At 55.4% G+C, this 18,740-nt stretch overlaps 1 protein-coding gene across 1 annotated transcript in view; it reads right to left on the bottom strand.

The window, feature by feature from the left end:
- Ppp1r37 (protein phosphatase 1 regulatory subunit 37) overlaps positions 1–18,740 on the bottom strand; it is a 35,378-nt gene that overhangs the window by 6,361 nt on the left and 10,277 nt on the right. Inside the window, exons 2-5 of the mRNA XM_020172969.2 lie at positions 1,963–2,060; positions 1,046–1,091; positions 776–876; positions 224–343 (exon numbers count right to left, since the gene is read on the bottom strand). Of these exons, the coding sequence (XP_020028558.1) occupies positions 224–343; positions 776–876; positions 1,046–1,091; positions 1,963–2,060 (365 nt within the window). The remainder of the gene's footprint in view (positions 1–223; positions 344–775; positions 877–1,045; positions 1,092–1,962; positions 2,061–18,740) is intronic.

Below are 18,740 nucleotides of genomic sequence, written 5' to 3'. Positions count from 1 at the left end.
GTGTGGTGTGTGTGTGTGTGTGTGTGTGTGGTGTGTGTGTGGTGTGTGTGTGTGTGAGGTGTGTGTGTGGTGTGTGTGTGGTGTGTGTGTGGTGTGTGTGTGGTGTGTGTGGTGTGTGTGTGGTGTGTGTGTGGTGTGTGTGTGTGTGTGTGGTGTGTGTGTGTGTGTGTGTGGGGTATGGGTGTGTGTGGGGGTATGGGGGCTGGGGGGGGCGCGGCCCTACCTTGCGCATCATGTGGGCGGCGGCCTGCCAGCCCCGGGTGCCGATGTGCTTGTTGAAGGAGATGTTGAGGTGAGTGGCTGACTCATAGTACTCGATCATGTCGAAGAGGGCTGAGGCACCCTGGGGACGGACATGGGGGTTCAGTGTCAGGCCTGGTGGCCAGGCCAGGCCCTGCCACAAGGTCCATTAAAAATATGAGGGATTCTGGACAGGGAGTGAACCCACACTCTGGAACACAGAGCCACTCTTTCCCTTTCTGCTCATGCCAGCCTGTTTTCTGTCACTCACTGAGTCCTGACTGGTGTGCTGGTGTACTCTCTCCAAGTCACCTCCCCTGGGGCCGCCCAGGTCCCTCCGACCCACAGCTTACTGAGGACACAGCTTCCAAATGTCTCTAGGCCCTTGGACACTGTGACTGACGTCCAGGACGGGAGCCTGTTCAGGAGGCTCCAGTGGCCGCACATCCTCTTGCCCAGCTCTTCAGGCCACACCTTTGTCTAGGGCGTCCCCTCCCCACCCAAGCCTCTGGTCTGGGAGCCCGGGGCTGCTCACGTCTTCATCCAGGCTGGTCTGCTCCAGGTCCACCACCCTGAACTGCAGCCTCTTGAAGACCTCCTCCAGGGCCTCACAGGCCTTGTAGTCGAGCTTCTCCCCTAGAAGGACGCAGTGACCACGTGTCCCAGACTGCACATGTGCAGAAAGCACCCTGAGGAGCTGGGGACTCCTTGCCTCCCAGACCACAGGCTCACACCCTGCCCTTGGCCTACCCCCAGGCCCCAACCTGCCCGCGGCCCCTGGGGTTGTGTCCCAGCGGACACATACCTTTCAGGTCCAGGCAGTCAATGCGTTGCTCAAGGTCCGTGAACTCCTAGGAAAGCAGGGTGGGCAGTGGTGAGGGCAGAGACACCCCAAGAAGCTGGGCTGGCCCCACAGTGGGGACAGTGGGGCATGACCAGCTCTGCTCCTCCCAAAAGGTGGTACTGTGATGAAGCCCACAGTGGGGAGAGGCTAAGGCCAGCCTTCCCAACACACCTGGGCAGAAAAGCTGTCTGCCCCTCGCCCTCACTCAGCCCCACAAAGGGGCAGCTCTGTTTCCTGGATCTGACAGCGCCACCTTCTGGAATCCCATGGAAGTCCCCAGTCTGGTGCACCGAGAGGTTGACATATAGGCTACTTCCCACAGAGCTGGCTGGGACATGAACACTACACCCAGGACACCAAGGACACCCTGGACTCATCAGAGGGCAGGCACAGGCTGGGTGGGCGCAGGAAGACACCCAAGGGAACAAGCTGTGGGGAGCCGCTGCTGGCACAGTGAGTAAACAGACCATGCCCTGGTGATAGCATCCCTCTGAACACATCACCTCCCTTCCTACAAATGCATGCCACAGGCCGAGGACCAGAGGACCATCAGCGCGGGGTCTCTCCTGGGGAGGGACTCAGCAAGAGAAGAGACATAGATTTGTACTTGAACTTTTACAAGTCAAAGAATAGATATGGTTTCTGTCATTCAGGTATACAATTAGAATCTGATTGACAGGAATCCTATACATGGCTTTCCTTTGGGGAAGAGAATTTGTTTTGGGGCTGACCAATGTGACAGACACTGGAATGCCTCACTTCCTGTAACAATGGACTGTTGAAGTGTCTGTGAACGGAGGGTTTGCAGTTGCACTCAGGAGTCCCTGGGTGGGTGGCTAGGCCAGGCCATGCCCCTGCCCCGCCTGGCCCCACGGTACCTGCAGCTGCCTGAGGAGCTTGGGGATCTGTCTGCAGTTGAGTTTTTGGCAGGCCTGCCGGTAGGCGCTGATCACCTCATCCACAGTCACGTTCTGGGCTGCGGGCAGAGGACAAGCAGGCTGTGACTCTGTCCCTTCCACACCCTGTCCAACAGCACCGGTAGAGGCTGGTCCTCCCTCCCAGGCCCCTTGCTGAGCACTGGTGCCCCAGGGAAGGTGCCCTGGGCATCCCCACCCCAAGCCAGCATCCCAGCACATCACACGAACAGCACACATGAACAGCTGCCTCCTCCATGCTTGGGAGACCCCCATGTCCCCACCACTGCTCTCAGCACAGGTATTTGACTTTTTTAAATTTAAAATTATTGGAGGAAGGGTCTCACTGGCTATGTAGCCTGGGCGGATCCTCTAGCCTCCTGGGATCTAAGGAGCACAGCACTGTACCAGGCTGTACTTTTTGCTGAGAGAATGTACCCCCTCTTTCACCCCATGAGAGCGAAGAAGAACCTGGCCCACCTAGTACACAGTGGAGTGGGGACTCGAATTCCAATCTCAACTACAAGGCCATGTGTCTGTCAGACTCTCCCTCCTGAAACCCACTGATCGTTAAACACACCCCCATGGTTCCCAAGGCCAAGTGGCACAGTAAAGAGGCACAAAAAGGACTGGCAGGCAGACACCTGCACACGGGCTCTACTTGGCTCTGGATTGGGCCTGCACAGTGCAACACCAGGCTCCACAAAGTTCACCCCTGTGCTGGTGAGCAGAAGAAAGAGGCCAGCATCAGCCCCACCTGAGCTGGGAACCACCCGCCCACCTCCTCCTGGGGTGGAGCTGACACAGCTACAGGTGATCCACAGCCCTCCTAGGGGCTGGTCACCCTCCTGCACATGGAAGGAGCATTCTGACAAAGGCCATGCACTTGGTGGTCCCAGGCTCTGGTGGGGACAGGTGCAGGCCCTGCCTCGGAAGGCGGCCCTGGAGACTGGGGACTCAAGCTGCCTCAGCTGTAATCTCAGCACTCAGGAGGCTGGTGGATGGAGGGTGTGAGGCCAGCCTGGTCTACACACGGAGACTCTGTCTCAAAAAACCATGGGAAGTGCAGCTCAGTGGTACAGCATGCTCAAAGGCCCTGGGTTCCAACCCCAGCACCAAAACCAAAACATATTCATTCCAAGAATGGGTGGGTGGTGAAGGACGAGGGGCACTAGGAAATAAAGAGGAGCTAGGTGTGGTGGTTCCTGCCTATAAACCCGGCACTGAGGAGGTGGAGGCAGGAGGACTATGAATTGGTGGCCAGTCTGGGTTACACGGGGAGATCCTGTTAAAAGAGGAGAAAAAAGAGAGAAAAGTAAGCTGCAGCCCCAGCCTACCCACCCTCCCACCAGCCATTCCCTTCACGCCGTGGTTTTCCCACCTGCGAAATGCAAACAGGACCCCTGTGGAACAGGCCCTGATAAGGAATGGCCAGTGTGTGGGCATGGACTGGAGCCGGCCTGAGCTGAGTACCTGGCTGTTCTGAGTCCTGCCAGCTCACTTTCCCAGCCCAAGTCCCAGTATTGCGGTATGGGGGCTTCTAGTCCGGCAGTGTCCACCCCACCCACAGGTCACAGGTGCCCCTCAGCTCACAGGAGAGGAAACTGAGCTGGGCACAGAAGCATCAGAAATCTCAGAGAAGGAAGGGAGAGGAAGCAACCCCAGAGCAACTGGGAGACAAGAATGACAACTGCATCTTGCGTTTCCTTAGACACTTTCTGGTGGGGAAGACACAGTAAAGGGGCAGGGGCAGGGGAAGGGCCCAGCTGCACCTGACTTTGGTCTTCTTCCAGCATCATCAGCACATGCCAACCTAGCATGTCACTGCAGGCGATCCAGGAAAGGGCTGGTGGCTTGATAACGACGGTATTAATCATCACGTAGTTATCAGTACTCATTTTATTCATGGGTTTACAGAGAAAAGTGGCGGCATCTCAAAATGTGATCGTCCAGTTCTGCGGCTGCTAAGGAGGCTGAGGTTCAGGAGCAGGTCCATGCCGGGAGCCCTGTGTGCTCCCCGTGCCAACCTTCTGCATGCTCCCATGGAGTGAGGACGCCTCATCTCTGCTTCAGACAGGAAGAAACTGAAGCACAAGGGAGGAGTTTCCATGACTTGCTCAAGGTCACAAGCTGAGCTGGCTCCAGGATGGCCCTACACGTTTGTTCCTTTGTGGTATTGTGGCCACGTGACCAAGGGTAAGCCCTGTGAAGGTGTGGGGATGGTAGAGACCACACTCCTCAGTCATTCTGCCCACCGACTTCTAAAGCCTTGTGCAGCCACTTGGGCTGGGCAGTCCCATGGGCTCTGTCCACACACTGGAAACAAGTCAATGAGCCAGGCAGGCAGTGTGGGATCTTCAGGTGGAAGCCCGTGACCCCAGGCCACTGCTCAGATGGATGGCCAGTGCAGCTCTGGGCTGCAGCTGGAAAGAGCACGCATGGGAGGCGTTTGGGTCACAGCGAGGCTCCCGGTGTGCTGAGCAGCAGCCATGCGGGAGGTGCTCTGTAAGCCACTGCACATGCAGCGCTGTGTCGCCTCAGCACCCGCTCAGAGAAGGGGCCAAGCCTAGTGTGGCACAGGGAGCACGTGGCGGGTCTAACTGCAGGCCAGCCCCCTGTCCACCAGACCATGCCCGACTACTGTCCAGATGAGCCGTGCTGGTCCATATGGGAAAGACCCTGTGGCACCCAGTGCCCCAGGCAGGGGAGCCGTCAGTGATGGTTTCCAGGCAATGTCACTGACAACTCTTAAAGGGGTGGATCTTGGGATGGGGAACATGGCAGCAAGACCCCTACTTCCCAGCCAAGATCAAGTAGACATGGCAGGACTGGGCTCCTGTAAGCACCATGTGGGGATGACCTGATCCACACCACGGGGGCAAAGGAGACAGACAGAGTGGCCGTGATAGCTTGTCCCAGGAGGGGACCTAGCTCTGGCATTCTGTTGACTGGCAGCTGGAATAAGACAGTGACCCGAAGCGCAGAGGCTCATGGGAGGCTTGGGCACTCTGGGGCCAAGTTCCAATGGCAGGAGGTGCAGGAGTGAAGTGACAGCCCTAAGCAATGAGAGGCTGGAGACTTTGTGGCCTCCCTCCATGCACTCCGAGACCCTCGGTGGCTTCACAGCTTAGCTCCTCTGTGCTGAGGCCTGGGTCTTGTGAAGGTGTTTACCTGTGGCCAGCCTGCCTGAGGGGATCCTGGCTCCCAACTCACCCTCAGCCTGTGAGCGAAGTGCTGATTGTGATCACTCCCCAGCCCCAGCAGTGGTCACCATGTGACCAGCTCCAGGGTCCCTGTGGGGGTTAGAGTCAGCACGGGTCCCTCCCCAGGGCAGTACTTGGCTCATGTACCAACATGCTCTCCTGTCATGTTTTCTTCCCCTGGATGGCGGTCCCCACTGAGTGCCAGGACAGAAACCATAAGTATCTGCTGAGCCAGGGAGGTCACACATGTGGCATGTAGTGTGTAGGTGTGTGTGTGGGGAGACAACGGATGAGGGCCATCCTGGGTGTGTTCACGCAACTCAAATCCAACTTTTTGAACTCCATCTTGAGCAGGGGCTGGAATAAGTGACTGCCGGAGAGGAGGGAAGGCTGGTGTGCATGTGTGTGTCCAAAAGCAAGTCAGGCTGTGAGCGGATGTGCGAAGGTGATGACTTCAACTAAGATGCATGTTCTGGTCCATGTCCTGCCGAGCCGTGACAATGAACACAGCACCCTCTTTCCTTTTCTGAAAGGGACATCCACAGGGTCTCAGGCTATAAAGTACATTAGGACATCCAGGAAGCAGCTGGCACTAATGGCACAGTTCTGGCTCTCAGTCAGTGGAGACACAATGGAGGAAGGCAGTCTGTGTGTGTATGTGTGTGAGGCAGGACACTAGCACTTTCCTCAAACAATGTCACTTGGCCAGCTCTTCCCTCCTGTAAGAATGGCAGGATTCCATCTCCATTTTATAAGGGAAGCAAGCCAGAGAGGGCAAGCAGATACGTACTTATGTCGTGGAGCCAGAAGGTGGCAGACTGGTCCATAAACCCAAGCCTGTCCTGCTCTGAATATAGAACCCAGCTCTTTTCTCCTTTGCCTTCACTGGCCTGAGGGGCAGGGGGTCTGCAGGGGCCTCTGGGGCAGAGAGGCAGGGAAAGGGAAAGGTCTGAGTCCTCACAGAGACAAACTGCTGCAGTACTAGCTGGGGGCCCTGCAGCTCACCCAGCAGCTGGTACCAGCCTCCTGGGGAGGGGCAAACAGAGCTGCCTCTCTCCACTGTAGTGCTCACAAAGGGACAAAGAGAAAGCTGATGCAGGGCATCAGGTGACAGGTGGGGAGATGATGGTCTCACTTGTGCACACAGGTGCAGGGGTGCAGGTGAGAGACAAGAACAAGCTGGGCACCAGGGGGCGGCAGTGACTCAGCCCATCCTTGCAGTTTGGAGCCGGTGGGGAAAGAGGCACAGTTATCTGGGAATTGCCACCAGGAAGCAACCCTGTAGGGAGGGAGAGGGGCCCACACAAGCCCAAAACATGCACATCTGTTCCCTAACTATGCTGTTTCTGACTGGAGTTACTTTCCTGTGGCCTCAAGGGGACCTTGAGAGTCAGGAAGTCCCTGCTAGGGACTGGAGCAGAGGCTTCCTTGTCAGCGCACCCACATGTGGCAAGTGCTGCTATTTTGGAACAAGGAGAAAGGAGCCAGAGGCAAGCCATAGCCAGACAGGCTTCAGGGGCTTCAGAGTGGAGACAGGGAGGACATGATTGCAAACACAGCAGCTGCTAGCAGCCCCTGGGGTAGTGTGTGTGACAGCGCAAGAGCAGGCCCTAGAAGGCTGCAAATAGGGAGGTGTGTGGCAGGGGGCACTGCAACCCTGCGGGCCCCCACTCTTCAGGAGACAGGAGTTGCTGGGAGGCTCTAGGGAGTATGGTCTTCTGTAGGGTCCCCTATGGAGAAAGGGGACGCAAAAGTGTCTCCCACAGGTGCTATCAGATTGGCACACCAGAGGTAATGAGCTCCTCCAACTTAGATGGTGACAACCCAACCCTCAGTTTTGGCAGCTTCCAGGCAGCCTGAGGGAGGACAGGGAAAGCTGGGGCAACAGGCCCAGATCATACCCACAGCCAGGCCCAGGCCTTCTTGGTGCCCCACAAAAGCCCTTGGCCACCCTAAGAGGCCTCCTTTGAGTATCCTCCTTTCAGAACAAAGTGTTACAGGTGTTCTGAAGAAGGGGACAAAAATAGAAAAGCCCAGTCTTTAAGCAAAATGCAGTCACAGCCACGAAGTGGGCAACAGAGGAACAAACAGCAGAAAACTTAAGTTCATCCTCAAATCAAACTATTTACCAACCCCACCCAGCAGCCGGCTTGGGCTGTAGTTTCCTGCGCTGTGCCATAAATGTTTCTGGAAGGGCATATGAGAAACTAAGTAGCTGCTTTTAGGAAGTTGAGCAGGAAGAGCTAAAGGGGACAGAGAGAGAAACGTACTTTTCTTTCTGTCTTTTGAGCACTGAGCCATACACAGGTATGAACATTCAAAAACTCCGTTAAGAAAAAACACTGCTCTGCTCCCCTCCCCACCCACCCCCTCCACCCCCGTCCCCTGGAGCCTGCTGCCCTCAGAGGCCAGCATCTGGTGACCAAACTAACTTAGAAGGCTCAGAGGCTCTGTTTCTGGGGTTCAGGCAGGTGACCTCCACAGGACTTGGACCCACTAGGGCACAGGTGAGTGGGGCGGGAAAGAAGTGGGGGTGAACCTGGCTTCAAGACCAGAAGAGTAATGGAGCTGACCAGAAGTCAGTAAGGCTGGGAAAGGTACAAGTGGACAGTGTCACGATGGGCAAATGACTGTGCAGAGAGGATGAAGGCAAGTGTCATTTGTGTATTTTCAAAATTCTGGAACATAACTCTAAAGCCAGATGGGTGCAGCAGGAGTGCAGCAGGAGTGCAGCAGAAGTGCAGCAGAGCCACGCCTGGAAGCCAGGTCTAAGCTTGTGTTCACAGCAAGTAAGAGTTACCAAAAGTGGAGCCAGAGGCCTCCCTTTGCAATGCAGCACTGCCAAGCACAAAGAAAGCCCCAGCCACAGAAGCTGACACCACTCTATACCACAGCAGCCACAGAAGCTGACACCACTCTATAACCCACCACTCAGCCTGCCCCACCCTGCCACTGTCACCTCATATGAGACATGAAGACCTTGAGGCTCCAGCAAGGAAGTGTCTGGCCAGGAGTGTCCCAGCAGGGGAGGGACCTGGCCCACTTGGGAACTGGCTGGACTCCCATGCCTTGAGGCCTGTGGGACACTATCTCCCCTGGCCCCTGCTGGTCACATGCCTTGGGGACAGAAGCAGAGGTACAGGCAGGTGCATAGGCGCAGTCCATGCCAGGTGGATGCTGCATCCTGCAGTAACACAACTTGATTTTGTTGTCTGGGAAAGGACAGAACAGCCCGAGGCCACAATGGAGTAGTCTTTTCCTGTCTCTCCCATGCAGACCAGCCCTGGTCACCCCAATGCCCTCATCCCAGAGCCCTGGGCAGCACCATCCACACTGCTCCATTCCCTACTGTCCTTCCCAAAAGCTCCAGTAGTGGACAGAGCTCATACGTGCCCAGTGTGCGTATCCCCTCCATCACAGTGATCGAATGGGGTACATGAAGGTCCCTTGAGAACAAGCCTTAGCTAGCCACAGGGCCTGTGCTAGCTATCAGAAAAGGAACCTTCTTCTGTTGGGGGACTTAGACGCCCCCATTTCCAGAGGTTGGCAGCCATCTCCCATCTACCTGGGGGGACAGCCTCCGGGCAAGACGGCAGCTCAGAGGAAAGTTGAGCTCAGCTGTGAAGAAAAGCAGAGGTCCCAAGACATTGTCTGGGACCCTGGATCCAGCCAGACCTGAAGCCATACCCAGGATTCCTTCATCCCACAAGTCAACAAATCTCCCTTCTGGTTCTCCACTGAGCAGGCTCGGAACCCAGGGGAATTCCACCTAGGCACCAGCAAGCCGCTCATTCAATAAACACTCCCAAGGCCTGTGCGTGACCGGCTCTGCTGATGCTGGGGAGATGGGGCGGGCAAGAGGTGGGGGCAGCCCTGTCCCCCAGGGGTCTGCTCTGTGAGGGGCAGTATATACTGTGGACAGAGACAAGATAAGGCAGGGTGGTTGGGCAGAGCCAAGAGTCAGGGTCCCTTTAAGCCTTGCTAAGGAATCTGGACCTCTCCCACTGAGCACAGTGGCCACCACATCCCAAGTTCTCCCCTGGCCCAGGTTCCCCAGAGCTCCTCGGCCCCTCCCACTCCTCCTCTGTGTCACATGCTATGCTCTGGTTCTTCCATCTCTTCTACCTCAGCTATGTCCCCTCCAGCAAGTAGCCCTCATTGACCCCCAGACTGGCCACACCCCAGCCTCTGGACTAGCCCACCTCAGCCCTGTCCCTTCTGAGCTGTCACTGTGTGGAGCACTGCTGGGAACAGAGATCTGCAGTCTGCACTGTGGCCCCAGCACCGCCCGGCATGGCACCAGGCATAGAGAAGGGGACTCAGATATGCCTGCTGTGCTCCATGTTTGGGAAGGTCACCTGCTGACCAAGGGCCTGTGGAAGGTGAAGGACGTGAGGCCAAGGAACAGTGCAGCTGTGCAGCCTGCCCCAGCACTGCAGAATAGTTTGTGCTACTCTGTATCCCCAGCCAGTGCTCGGATGCACACCTTCGACCATCTTTAACTCACATCCCAGCCCCGCTGTCCAGATGTGTCCAGCCCACCACCACCGCACAGTGGGGAACCGCTCAGCAGTGCTCCTGACCTCCTATCGCCATAGAGCCTGGGGCAAGCAAAGGGAGAAACAAACCCAGGGCTTGCTGTCCACCTGGTACCCTGAAATCCTTGGGCCCAGGCTTTGGGCTGGACAGACGCTGTGTGGGTCAGGAAACAGCCCTCCTTCAGTAAGACAAGTAGGTTATCACAGAGCTCTGGTGCCCTCTGTGGGGCTTCTGGGACCCAGAGCACCAGGCCTGGTCCTCCTGGAGTTCCTCTTGGAGCCTGCTGGGAGGCCAGCTTGGAAAACCTTTGCCAGTGGCTGTGCTGACAGGAGAGGGGTGGGTGCATGGTCCAGCTGGGGGTAAGAACACCCCTGAGGCAGCTACAACCATCCTACAAATTCCAACAAGCAGCCACCCTGTCCCAGAGCCCCCTGCATGGCCAGGGAGATGGACACAGATGCAGAGCAGCATCAAGAAGGGTCACATCTAGGCCGGGCACTGGTGGCTCACACCTGTAATCCCAGCTACTTAGGAGGCTGAAATCGGGAGGATCAAGGTTCAAAGCCAGGCTGGGCAAATAATTCATGAGACCCTATCTTGAAAGTACCCAACACAAAAAAGGGCTAGTGGGGTGGCTTAAGTGGAAGAGGCCTGCCTAGCAAGCATGAAGCCCTGAGTTCAAACCCCAGTGCCACACAAAATAAATAAATAAATAACCAGAGCAAAATGGACTGGAGGTGTGGTTCAAGTGGTAGAGCACTTAGCCAGTGTGAACTCTGAGTTCAAACCTGAGTCCCACGAAGGAGGGTGACCTCTGCCAGCAGGAGAGGCATGTGAGAAAGTCTCATGACCGTCTGGGAGGGTGAGAGGGCAAAGCAGGGACCGGCAATCCAGGCTGGGTATGGAGTACGTGCGAGGAGAGGGCTTGGCAGGAGGCAGAGCTTGTAGCAGGAGTGGTGCACGGTGGGGGCACCAGGTCAGAGCTGCTATGGTAGACACGGTCCCAGTCCCTGCCTGGACACACTGCCCTGCAGCCCAGCCTGCTCCATCATACCTCCTCCGGCCTGAAATAGGACGTCCCCAATACTTCCTTGGTAAGTGCCCTGCCCTGCAGCTCCTGTCCCTGTGTAACCACACATCTGAGTAGCAAACGGCAGGCTGGCCTCACTCCCAACTCCAAGCCCTTACCCACACTACTCAGGGCAGGGTCAGAGGCTGAGGCCACAGATACAAGGGGCTCTGCTTAGCTGCTTCTGAGACCTGCTTCTTCCTGAGCAACCCAGGCAGGCCAGAGTGTGCTCAGCCCAGACCTGGGGTCCAGGCCTGGAACAGCGGCAGAAGACGCCCACAGAGACCCCCACAGCCACTATGGGCGTCCTGGAGCCCAGGAAGCACAGCACCTGCTTGCCTGTGGATGCGCGTGCGCAGTACACACACGTCACCCGCTCCTTGCCCTGAGAGCCCCAGAAGTTGTCCGTGTGCACTAGGCACTGGCCACTTCTCTCGGGGTGGGGAGCCTACGGATCCAGTGAGTGTCCCAACTTGTGCACCTTCTGGGGACAGCCACCCACCACTGCTGGAACCCGCCTCCACACCCTCTGCTTTGAAGCCTGCAGTGGTGGTTTCTGGGCCTGCTGCCAGGAAGCACAGCTGCCATGCGCGCTGCCTCACATGCGGGAAGGGGGAGGCCCGGGGGAAGCCCTTATCCCTGACTGGCGTCTGAATCCAGGCCCAGCCACTGCATTTGCACATACCAATTGCTCCCACCCCTCCCAGAATCCTCAGCGGCTTTCAGCAGAGCCTTACTCTGTGTCCACTCCCGCACTGTATCACTTACCAACCTGATCTCATTCTGCCTTCCAACAGCCCTGAGAAGCAGGCACTATCTCCCCCTCTTCCAGATGGCTCAGAGATGACAAACGGCCTCCTCAGGGACATGTTTCCAGGTGAAAGCAGATGAGGGTTGAGCCTGAGCTGACGCCCTCCCTATCTCTCCTAGCTCTGGGATGGCTGCGTGGCTCCACTCCCCTATGGGTGCTCACCTAACTCTCCATGACAGCCCTCTGAGGGGGCCTCTTGCAGTCCACTCCCCAAAGTGGAAAACTGAAGTTCAGAATTGTTCAATACTGATTCTCACAAGAGAAAAACAAGCTAAAGGAAGTATGCTGAAATATCATTTCTACCTGCTGGCAAGGACAACGACCCAAGGCTGGGCAGCACACATTCCAGGACAGCCTGGGGGAAGCCAGCTTGCCACATGTGGCTGTTGGGTGTGAAACTAGCTGGGTGTTCAGCCCCTTCAAGGACCATTTGGCAAGACCAGTACAGTCCAAATATAAACGTGTGTGCCCTTTGATCCAGCGGCCCCACTCCTGGAGACTCGCCATGCAGACACACTTGCCAATGTGAAATTACACTGGTGAGCTCTCTCTGTAGTGTTGCCTGGGAATGCAGACCTGGAACCAAGCCTGATCTCCACCAGCAGGGGACCACAGGTCACAGAGCAGTGGAATGCTGCCACCACAGAGCACATGCTCTCTGAGCCCACAGGGAGCAATACCCAAGATCCATTAGACAGAAAAGCAAGGTGCAGAACAGTGAGGTTGTGAAAGCTACCTTTTATTATATAAAGGGAAAAAATTAAATCTCGTTCATTGGTAAGATGAAAACATACACAGTGCTGGAGTACCAAGTGAAGCAGCCAAGAAAATGGAAGGACAGCCCCCCCCCCACCCCCTCTCCTCTGCCAGGATTCCTCAAAGCCCCTTCTGGGATGGTGGCCTCCTTTGAGTCAGGGAGGCCACGCAAGGTGCTCAGGGTATGATGGAGCTGGCTCTCAGCTGAGCGCCATGCTCAGCCTCGCCATGTGTGGAGCCATGCAGAGCATAGCCCCAACCTGGCCTCGGCCCCAGTTGTCTTGTCCTGAGCCTTGGGATGATCCTAAAAGGAAGGACTTCTTTCTTTTTGGTGGTTTTGGGGTTTAAATTCAGGGATTAACAGGGGTGCACCACCACACCCAGCTAAAAAGTAGGACTTATTACCCTCCTTTCTCAAATGGGGAAAGTGAGGCATGGGGAAATTAAGGAAGTCTATATAAGGTCACAGAGCTAATGACAAAAGGGCTGGGACCCAAGCCTCAGCAGTATGGGGCTCCACAGTTGTTGCTCTTTTTTTTTGGTGGGGGGGTGGTACTGGGGCTTGAACTCAGGGCCTTCACCTTGAGTCATTCCACACCAGCCCTTTTTGTGATGGGTTTTTTTGAGATACAATCTCGCAAACATTTTGCCCAGGCTGGCTTTGAACTGCAATCCTCCTGATCTCTGCTTCCTGAGTAGCTGGGATTACAGGCATGAGTCACAAGTACCTGGCTCACAATTGTTTCTCTTAACTACTCCTCCTGACCACCTCTCAGGCCACCACCACCACTGGGGGACAGACACCTTCCTCCACCCTTCCCAGAGGACAAACGTGAGGCTCAGGGAGATGAAGCACTTGTAACAGACACAGTGGTCACAGGCTGGCCCGACTTCAGAGCCCATTTGGTCAGACCTGCGGTTGGTGTGGCCCTGCCTCTGGAGACAGCCTGAGATGCCCAACACTTTCTCCAAGCTGGGAGCGTATCCCCATTCCTGCCACCTTATTTTTTACTCCAGTGTCCAGCAGGCACTGCTGCATAATGCTATCGTTGGCTGCGTGACCTGTCTCTGTCCTGGCTTCCACCGTGCTCCCAGCTGCCCCGGGATTGGGCACAGAGCTCAATCCTGAACCATCTCAAAAGTACATCTAGCCTGGTGCTAAGTGAAGACTATTGTCACCACAGAACACAACTACCCAAGACTGTGTCACCCAGGGTTTTCTACTGGGATGAAGGGGGGTGGTGGCGACTTTCCTTTGTGGCCTCCATGAGGCCCCAGCTGGAAGAGGATCCCCTAAGGGATGTGTACATGTGGGGATGCTGGAGACATTCTGCCTGGTGACATGGATGCGCCTTCTCAACACAGGAAACTGAGTACCCTAGTAAGGGCATGGCCTTTGGAGTTATGTTGCATATTTGGGCATTTTTGCAGAGCTGGGGTATCTTCTCTGAAACTGTCCTACTCCCCACATGATGAGCAGGCCCTCTGCTGCCTACTTGGCCCAGGAAGGAGGCCACCTGGGCCAAGGTCCTGAGCTGAGTGGTCCTGTCCAGCCGCCAAGTCCAGGCATGTGTGGCCTGTGGCCAGCCGGGTGGAAGAAAAGGCTCTGAAGACAGAAAGAGGAACAGAAGTGCACATGGCCTGGGGTAAGCACCAGACCCAGTCCTGCCGGCTTTCGGGGCCCCTTCTAGTGAGCACCCCCATTTACTTCCCATAGTCAAGTCGATTCTGGCTCTGATAACTCAGGAGACCCCGATTATCACAGGCCCTGGCTCTCATCACATCTGGAAACTACAGCCCATGACACACCTAGAGACTTCTAGAAGCAGTCAGTGGGATCATTTGGCTAAAGCCACAGCATGGGGCTGGTACTTTGTAAACAGACGTCATCATCGTCCAGGGCCTAACACCTCAGCGACAAGGTGCCAGATGAGTAGAGCAAACAAAACCACCAGCTGTAGTCAGAGGCTCACCAAGCATCTGTCCCCAAACCAGCTGCCTCTCCTTGGAAATACTGCTCTCCCGCCCCTAGACAAATACTGCTCTCGCTGGCCCTAGACAAATATTTACCCAGGGCTGGGTGCTCAACCAAGGGTGCAGAGGTGAAGACTTGGGGACCAGGGAGCACCACCAGTGAGGGCTGGAAGAAAAAGAGCGCCCAAGGGAGCTGACAGTGGGGCTGAAAGAGTGCAGGGCTGAAAGGAGTGTGGACCAGGAACCAAGGAGAGCCAGAGCCCTTGGCAACTCCCACATGGCACTGGGGGTGGGGTGGAGGAAGAAGGAGCCCTTCCTCAGTCGGCCCATCTGTGAAGGAAGAGACAGGCTCTGCTGCCACGGTGTGGGGCAGGGCCATGCTCAGTGCCACCCACCCAGGTGTGCATTCCAGATTCGCCACTCATGAGGCAGGGGGCACAGTCCCACCCTCTGGGTCTCAGGGTCCTCCCTCAGGCGGGAAATGGGGCAACAATTCCACCGACCCTGTGGCATGCGGAGGGCCAGAAGCAGCCGATGCACACAGGAATTAGCACCATGCCCTGCACACAGGGGGTACCCTGCCTACGCCAGCTATTAGGCTTCCTACTACTCAGCTGCTGGCCCGTAGCAGTCCCCACACAACCCTAACCACTCTTTTGGGACTCCAAGCAACTACACCGGCCCCACCCAGCTTTTGTAAGAGTTTGCATAGCCACTTGTCCTAGCTTCTTCAACAGAACACTCAGGGGCCAGTGCTGGTGGCTCACACCTGTCATCATAGCTACTCAGGAGGCAGAGATCACGAGCCAGACCAGGCAAATAGTTCATGATGAGACCCTATCTTGAAAGAATTCATTACAAAAAAGGGCTGGTGGAGTGGCTCAAGGTGTAGGCCCCGAGTTCAGACCCAGTACTGCAAGAAAAAAAAAACAAAAACACTCAGGGGGTTGGGGGTGTGGCTCAAGTGGTAAGGCAAGCATGAGGCCCTGAGTTTAAACCCCAGTACCATAAAAAAATAAAGATCAAAAAGAACACTTACGGCCAGGCATGGTGGCTGGCACCTGTAATCCCAGCACTCAGGAGCCTGAGGCAGGAGGAAAATGAGTTCCAGTTCAGCTCAAAAAAAAAAAAACACAAAACCCAGAGCCACAGGGTCTCACAATACTCTGTGCAGACACTGCAGCTGGGCCGTGACCTGCGGGCTCCGAGCTGCCAGACCAGCTCATTTTGCTCAGGCATTGGGAAGGGCTGGGCTTTGGGCTCCTGTGGCCCTGGGTCCTGATCCAACTCCAAGTTCAGGATACTGGAATCTGTTTCTTCCTCTTAATCCCACCTGTCAACAGTGAACCTAGCAGATGCTCTACTGGGTACCTGCTCTGCGTCCTGCTGGGTGATGCTAGGGATAGTTTCCAAGACAACCCTGGCGTTCTGGTCACTGTCAGGGTCAGATGCACATTTAGTAAGGACTCAGCATGGAGTTGGTGCACCCAAGTGCTTGGAAAGTGTTGGCTAAGTCAATGCTTCCCAGCACTGCCACAAATGTAAGTTCAGGCAAGTAACAGGGCCAGGCTCAGATGAGGGGCCTCTGTGAATGTTGGTGCCCACAGGGAGGCAGCCAGTCCTGCCAGAAGCAGGCAGGCTATTTTGGGCCACTTGCCTCTGGCTTTAGTCAGGGGCAACAGATGGCCAGCAGGACTCTGAGGGTTTGGGGCGCTTTAGCTTGGAATTCTAGAATCAGGAACTGGGAGCTGTTCACTGGCCTGGCAAAGGCACCAGTGATGGAAACTGCCCCGCCCCTCTCCTCAGCTAGCCAAGGCGGTAACCCCGCCAGCCTGCCCAAGGTCTTGTTAGGAACTAAAGAGCAGGGGTGTTCACACATCCTTTACACACAACCTGGCTGACCTTGTCCTTGGGGACCAAGCTAGAGAGACAAACAAATCACACAAACAGAAATTCCAAGTCATGAAAAGAATGTACTCAGGGAAACACAGAGTGCTACAATTACAGATTCGAGGGATGCACAGCAAAGCCCACCAAGAAAGGGGAACATGTGGCCGGGACTAGTGGCCCATGCTGGTGACCCAAGCCTGCCAAGCAGCAGAGGCAGGAGCATGAACAGCTCCAGACAGCCTGGAGGAATTAAAAGTGAGAGGTGGGCAACTCGCTCGTTCATTTCAATACTGATCCAAGGGTTGGGGATGCAGCTCGTCATGAAGCTGTCTAACTAGCACTGCCAAGGCCCTGGGTTTGACGCCCGGCACCACAAAAAAGAAAACTTTACCTCTAACCCCCTTCAGGACATCTGCACAGCTGGGGAGGGGAGGCAGACAGTGAGCACTATGGAAACAGATGGTCAGGAGCTGCCCAGAGGACAACCAGCCAGTGCCAAGTCTGGCACGTGCATGCCAGCACGGCCACGGCTGGAGAGGTGGCCTGAGACCAGGTGAAGACCCAGTGGCACTGGGTCCTGAAGGAATCAGGAGGCTACTGGACAAAACACCATGTGGTAAACAGGACCCTAAAACAAGGGGCCTGGCCATGTGGCCCCACCATAGCTGTGGGGGATGCCGAAGGCTGGGGCCCTGCTGAAACTCTGGGCTCCGGGGACTGAGTGTAGCTGTTAGGCTAGATGTGTCCAGGGACCACCTGGTTATGCACCACCTGCAAAGGAGTGTGACCTCAGCAAGTGACTCATGACTCTCAGGAGCAGCTTCCCCATCTGCAAGTGTAAGGCTGAACCAGTCCACTCAGGCCAGGCCACCACTAATACACACCCCTCTTGTACTGTGGAGCCTCTTTGCTCTCTGATGGCTTCAGCCCAGCACACCTGCACATGAGCTGCTTGTGCTAAGATGGGAGCTTTGCTATCAATACCTGGTGAAACAGGAAAAGAGAAAGTGGTTCTTTTTTTTTTTGTGCAGTCCGGGGGTCTGAACTCAGGGCTGCACACTGCTAGGCGGGTGCTCTACCTTGAGCCATTCCTCCAGCCATTGGAATAGGTTCTTGAGTTTTCTGCTAGGGCTGGCGTGGACCACAACCTCCTATTTATGCTTCCCACCTAGCTGAATGACAGCTGCATGCCACTACGCCCACTTTCTTATTGGCTGAGACTGGGGCTCACTAACTTTTGCCCAGACTGGCCTTGAACCTCCCAGCTACGCCTCCTGAGTAGCTGGGATTACAGGCATGAATCACTGAGCCTGGATTGCTCCTTTGACCTGGTAAAGTTGCTTTCTAAGAATTTCTTGGCTACTACGATGAATAGAAAGATTTATGGACGAAGATAAAAACCGCTGCATTACTCATGCAATGCCAAACTAGAGACCTACAAGCTCAGCAATGCAGAAATGGCTAGAACACGTCATGCAGTCTGATGATGTGCTTTATTTTAAAAATGCGGAAATGAAGTGAGAAAGCATGGCTTTCATCTCTGCCTCAGTACCCTGGCAGCTTTCCTTGAGCCCATCCACGGCGGTGTACCTCACTAGAGAAGCAATGGGAAGGAAACAGGTCATGTGTGGCGCCAAAGACACACATGTGCATACCCCTGACCCAACAGGAGCCCTGTGTCTGGGACGGATAAAGACCTCTTGATCCGTCTCAGTGATCAGAGACAACACAGCCTAAAACTGGGCAAGAGATCTGAAAATGCTCCAAAGACACTCAAGTGTCCAATAAGCACGTGAAAAGATGCCCAGCGTCACGCACCATCAGGAAAAAGCCCACCAAATCCAATGTGATCCCATTTCAGAGTCCCGGGAGAGCTGCAAACCAACGTCCAGACGCTAACAAGCGGCGCTGCTGTAGTACGCCATGCCACACCATGCCATGTGGGCACTTGCTGTAGAAAGCAGTCTGCCAGTTCCTCAGTTACACACTCAGTCACCCATGTGCCCAACAATTCCACTCAGGGTGAGGAAAACACCCACACAAAACGTGTACATGGATGCTCACAGCCGCACCGTGTACAATAGCCAGGCGGTGGTCCAGCGCAAGCATCCCTCAGTGCACAAACAGGTAAGTAAATGCGCGCATCCCACAGCAACATCAGTCAGCAACAAGAATGTGGGCTGGGTGCCTGAGGCTCACACCTGTCGTCCTAGCTACTCGGGAGGCAGAGATTAGGAGGATCATGGTTCAAAGCCAGCCCTGGGCAAATAGTTTGTGAGACTTTATCTAAAAAAAAAAAAAAAAAAAAAACCCATCGCAAGAAAGGCTGGTGGAGTGGCTCAAGGTGTAGGCCCTGACTTCAAGCCCCAGTACTGCAAAAAAAAAAAAAAAAAGGAATGCAGTTCTGAGCTGTGCTGTAAGTTGGGCAAGCTCTGAACACATCACACCAGTGCAAGAAGCTGCTCCCAAAGAACCACCAGTACTAGGTTTCACTGACACG

The sequence above is a fragment of the Castor canadensis genome, chromosome 16, assembly GCF_047511655.1.
Source record: "Castor canadensis chromosome 16, mCasCan1.hap1v2, whole genome shotgun sequence".
NCBI lineage: Eukaryota > Metazoa > Chordata > Mammalia > Rodentia > Castoridae > Castor > Castor canadensis.
Note: the sequence above shows the minus strand (reverse complement) of the source record. Positions and strands in the feature narration are given on the sequence as shown.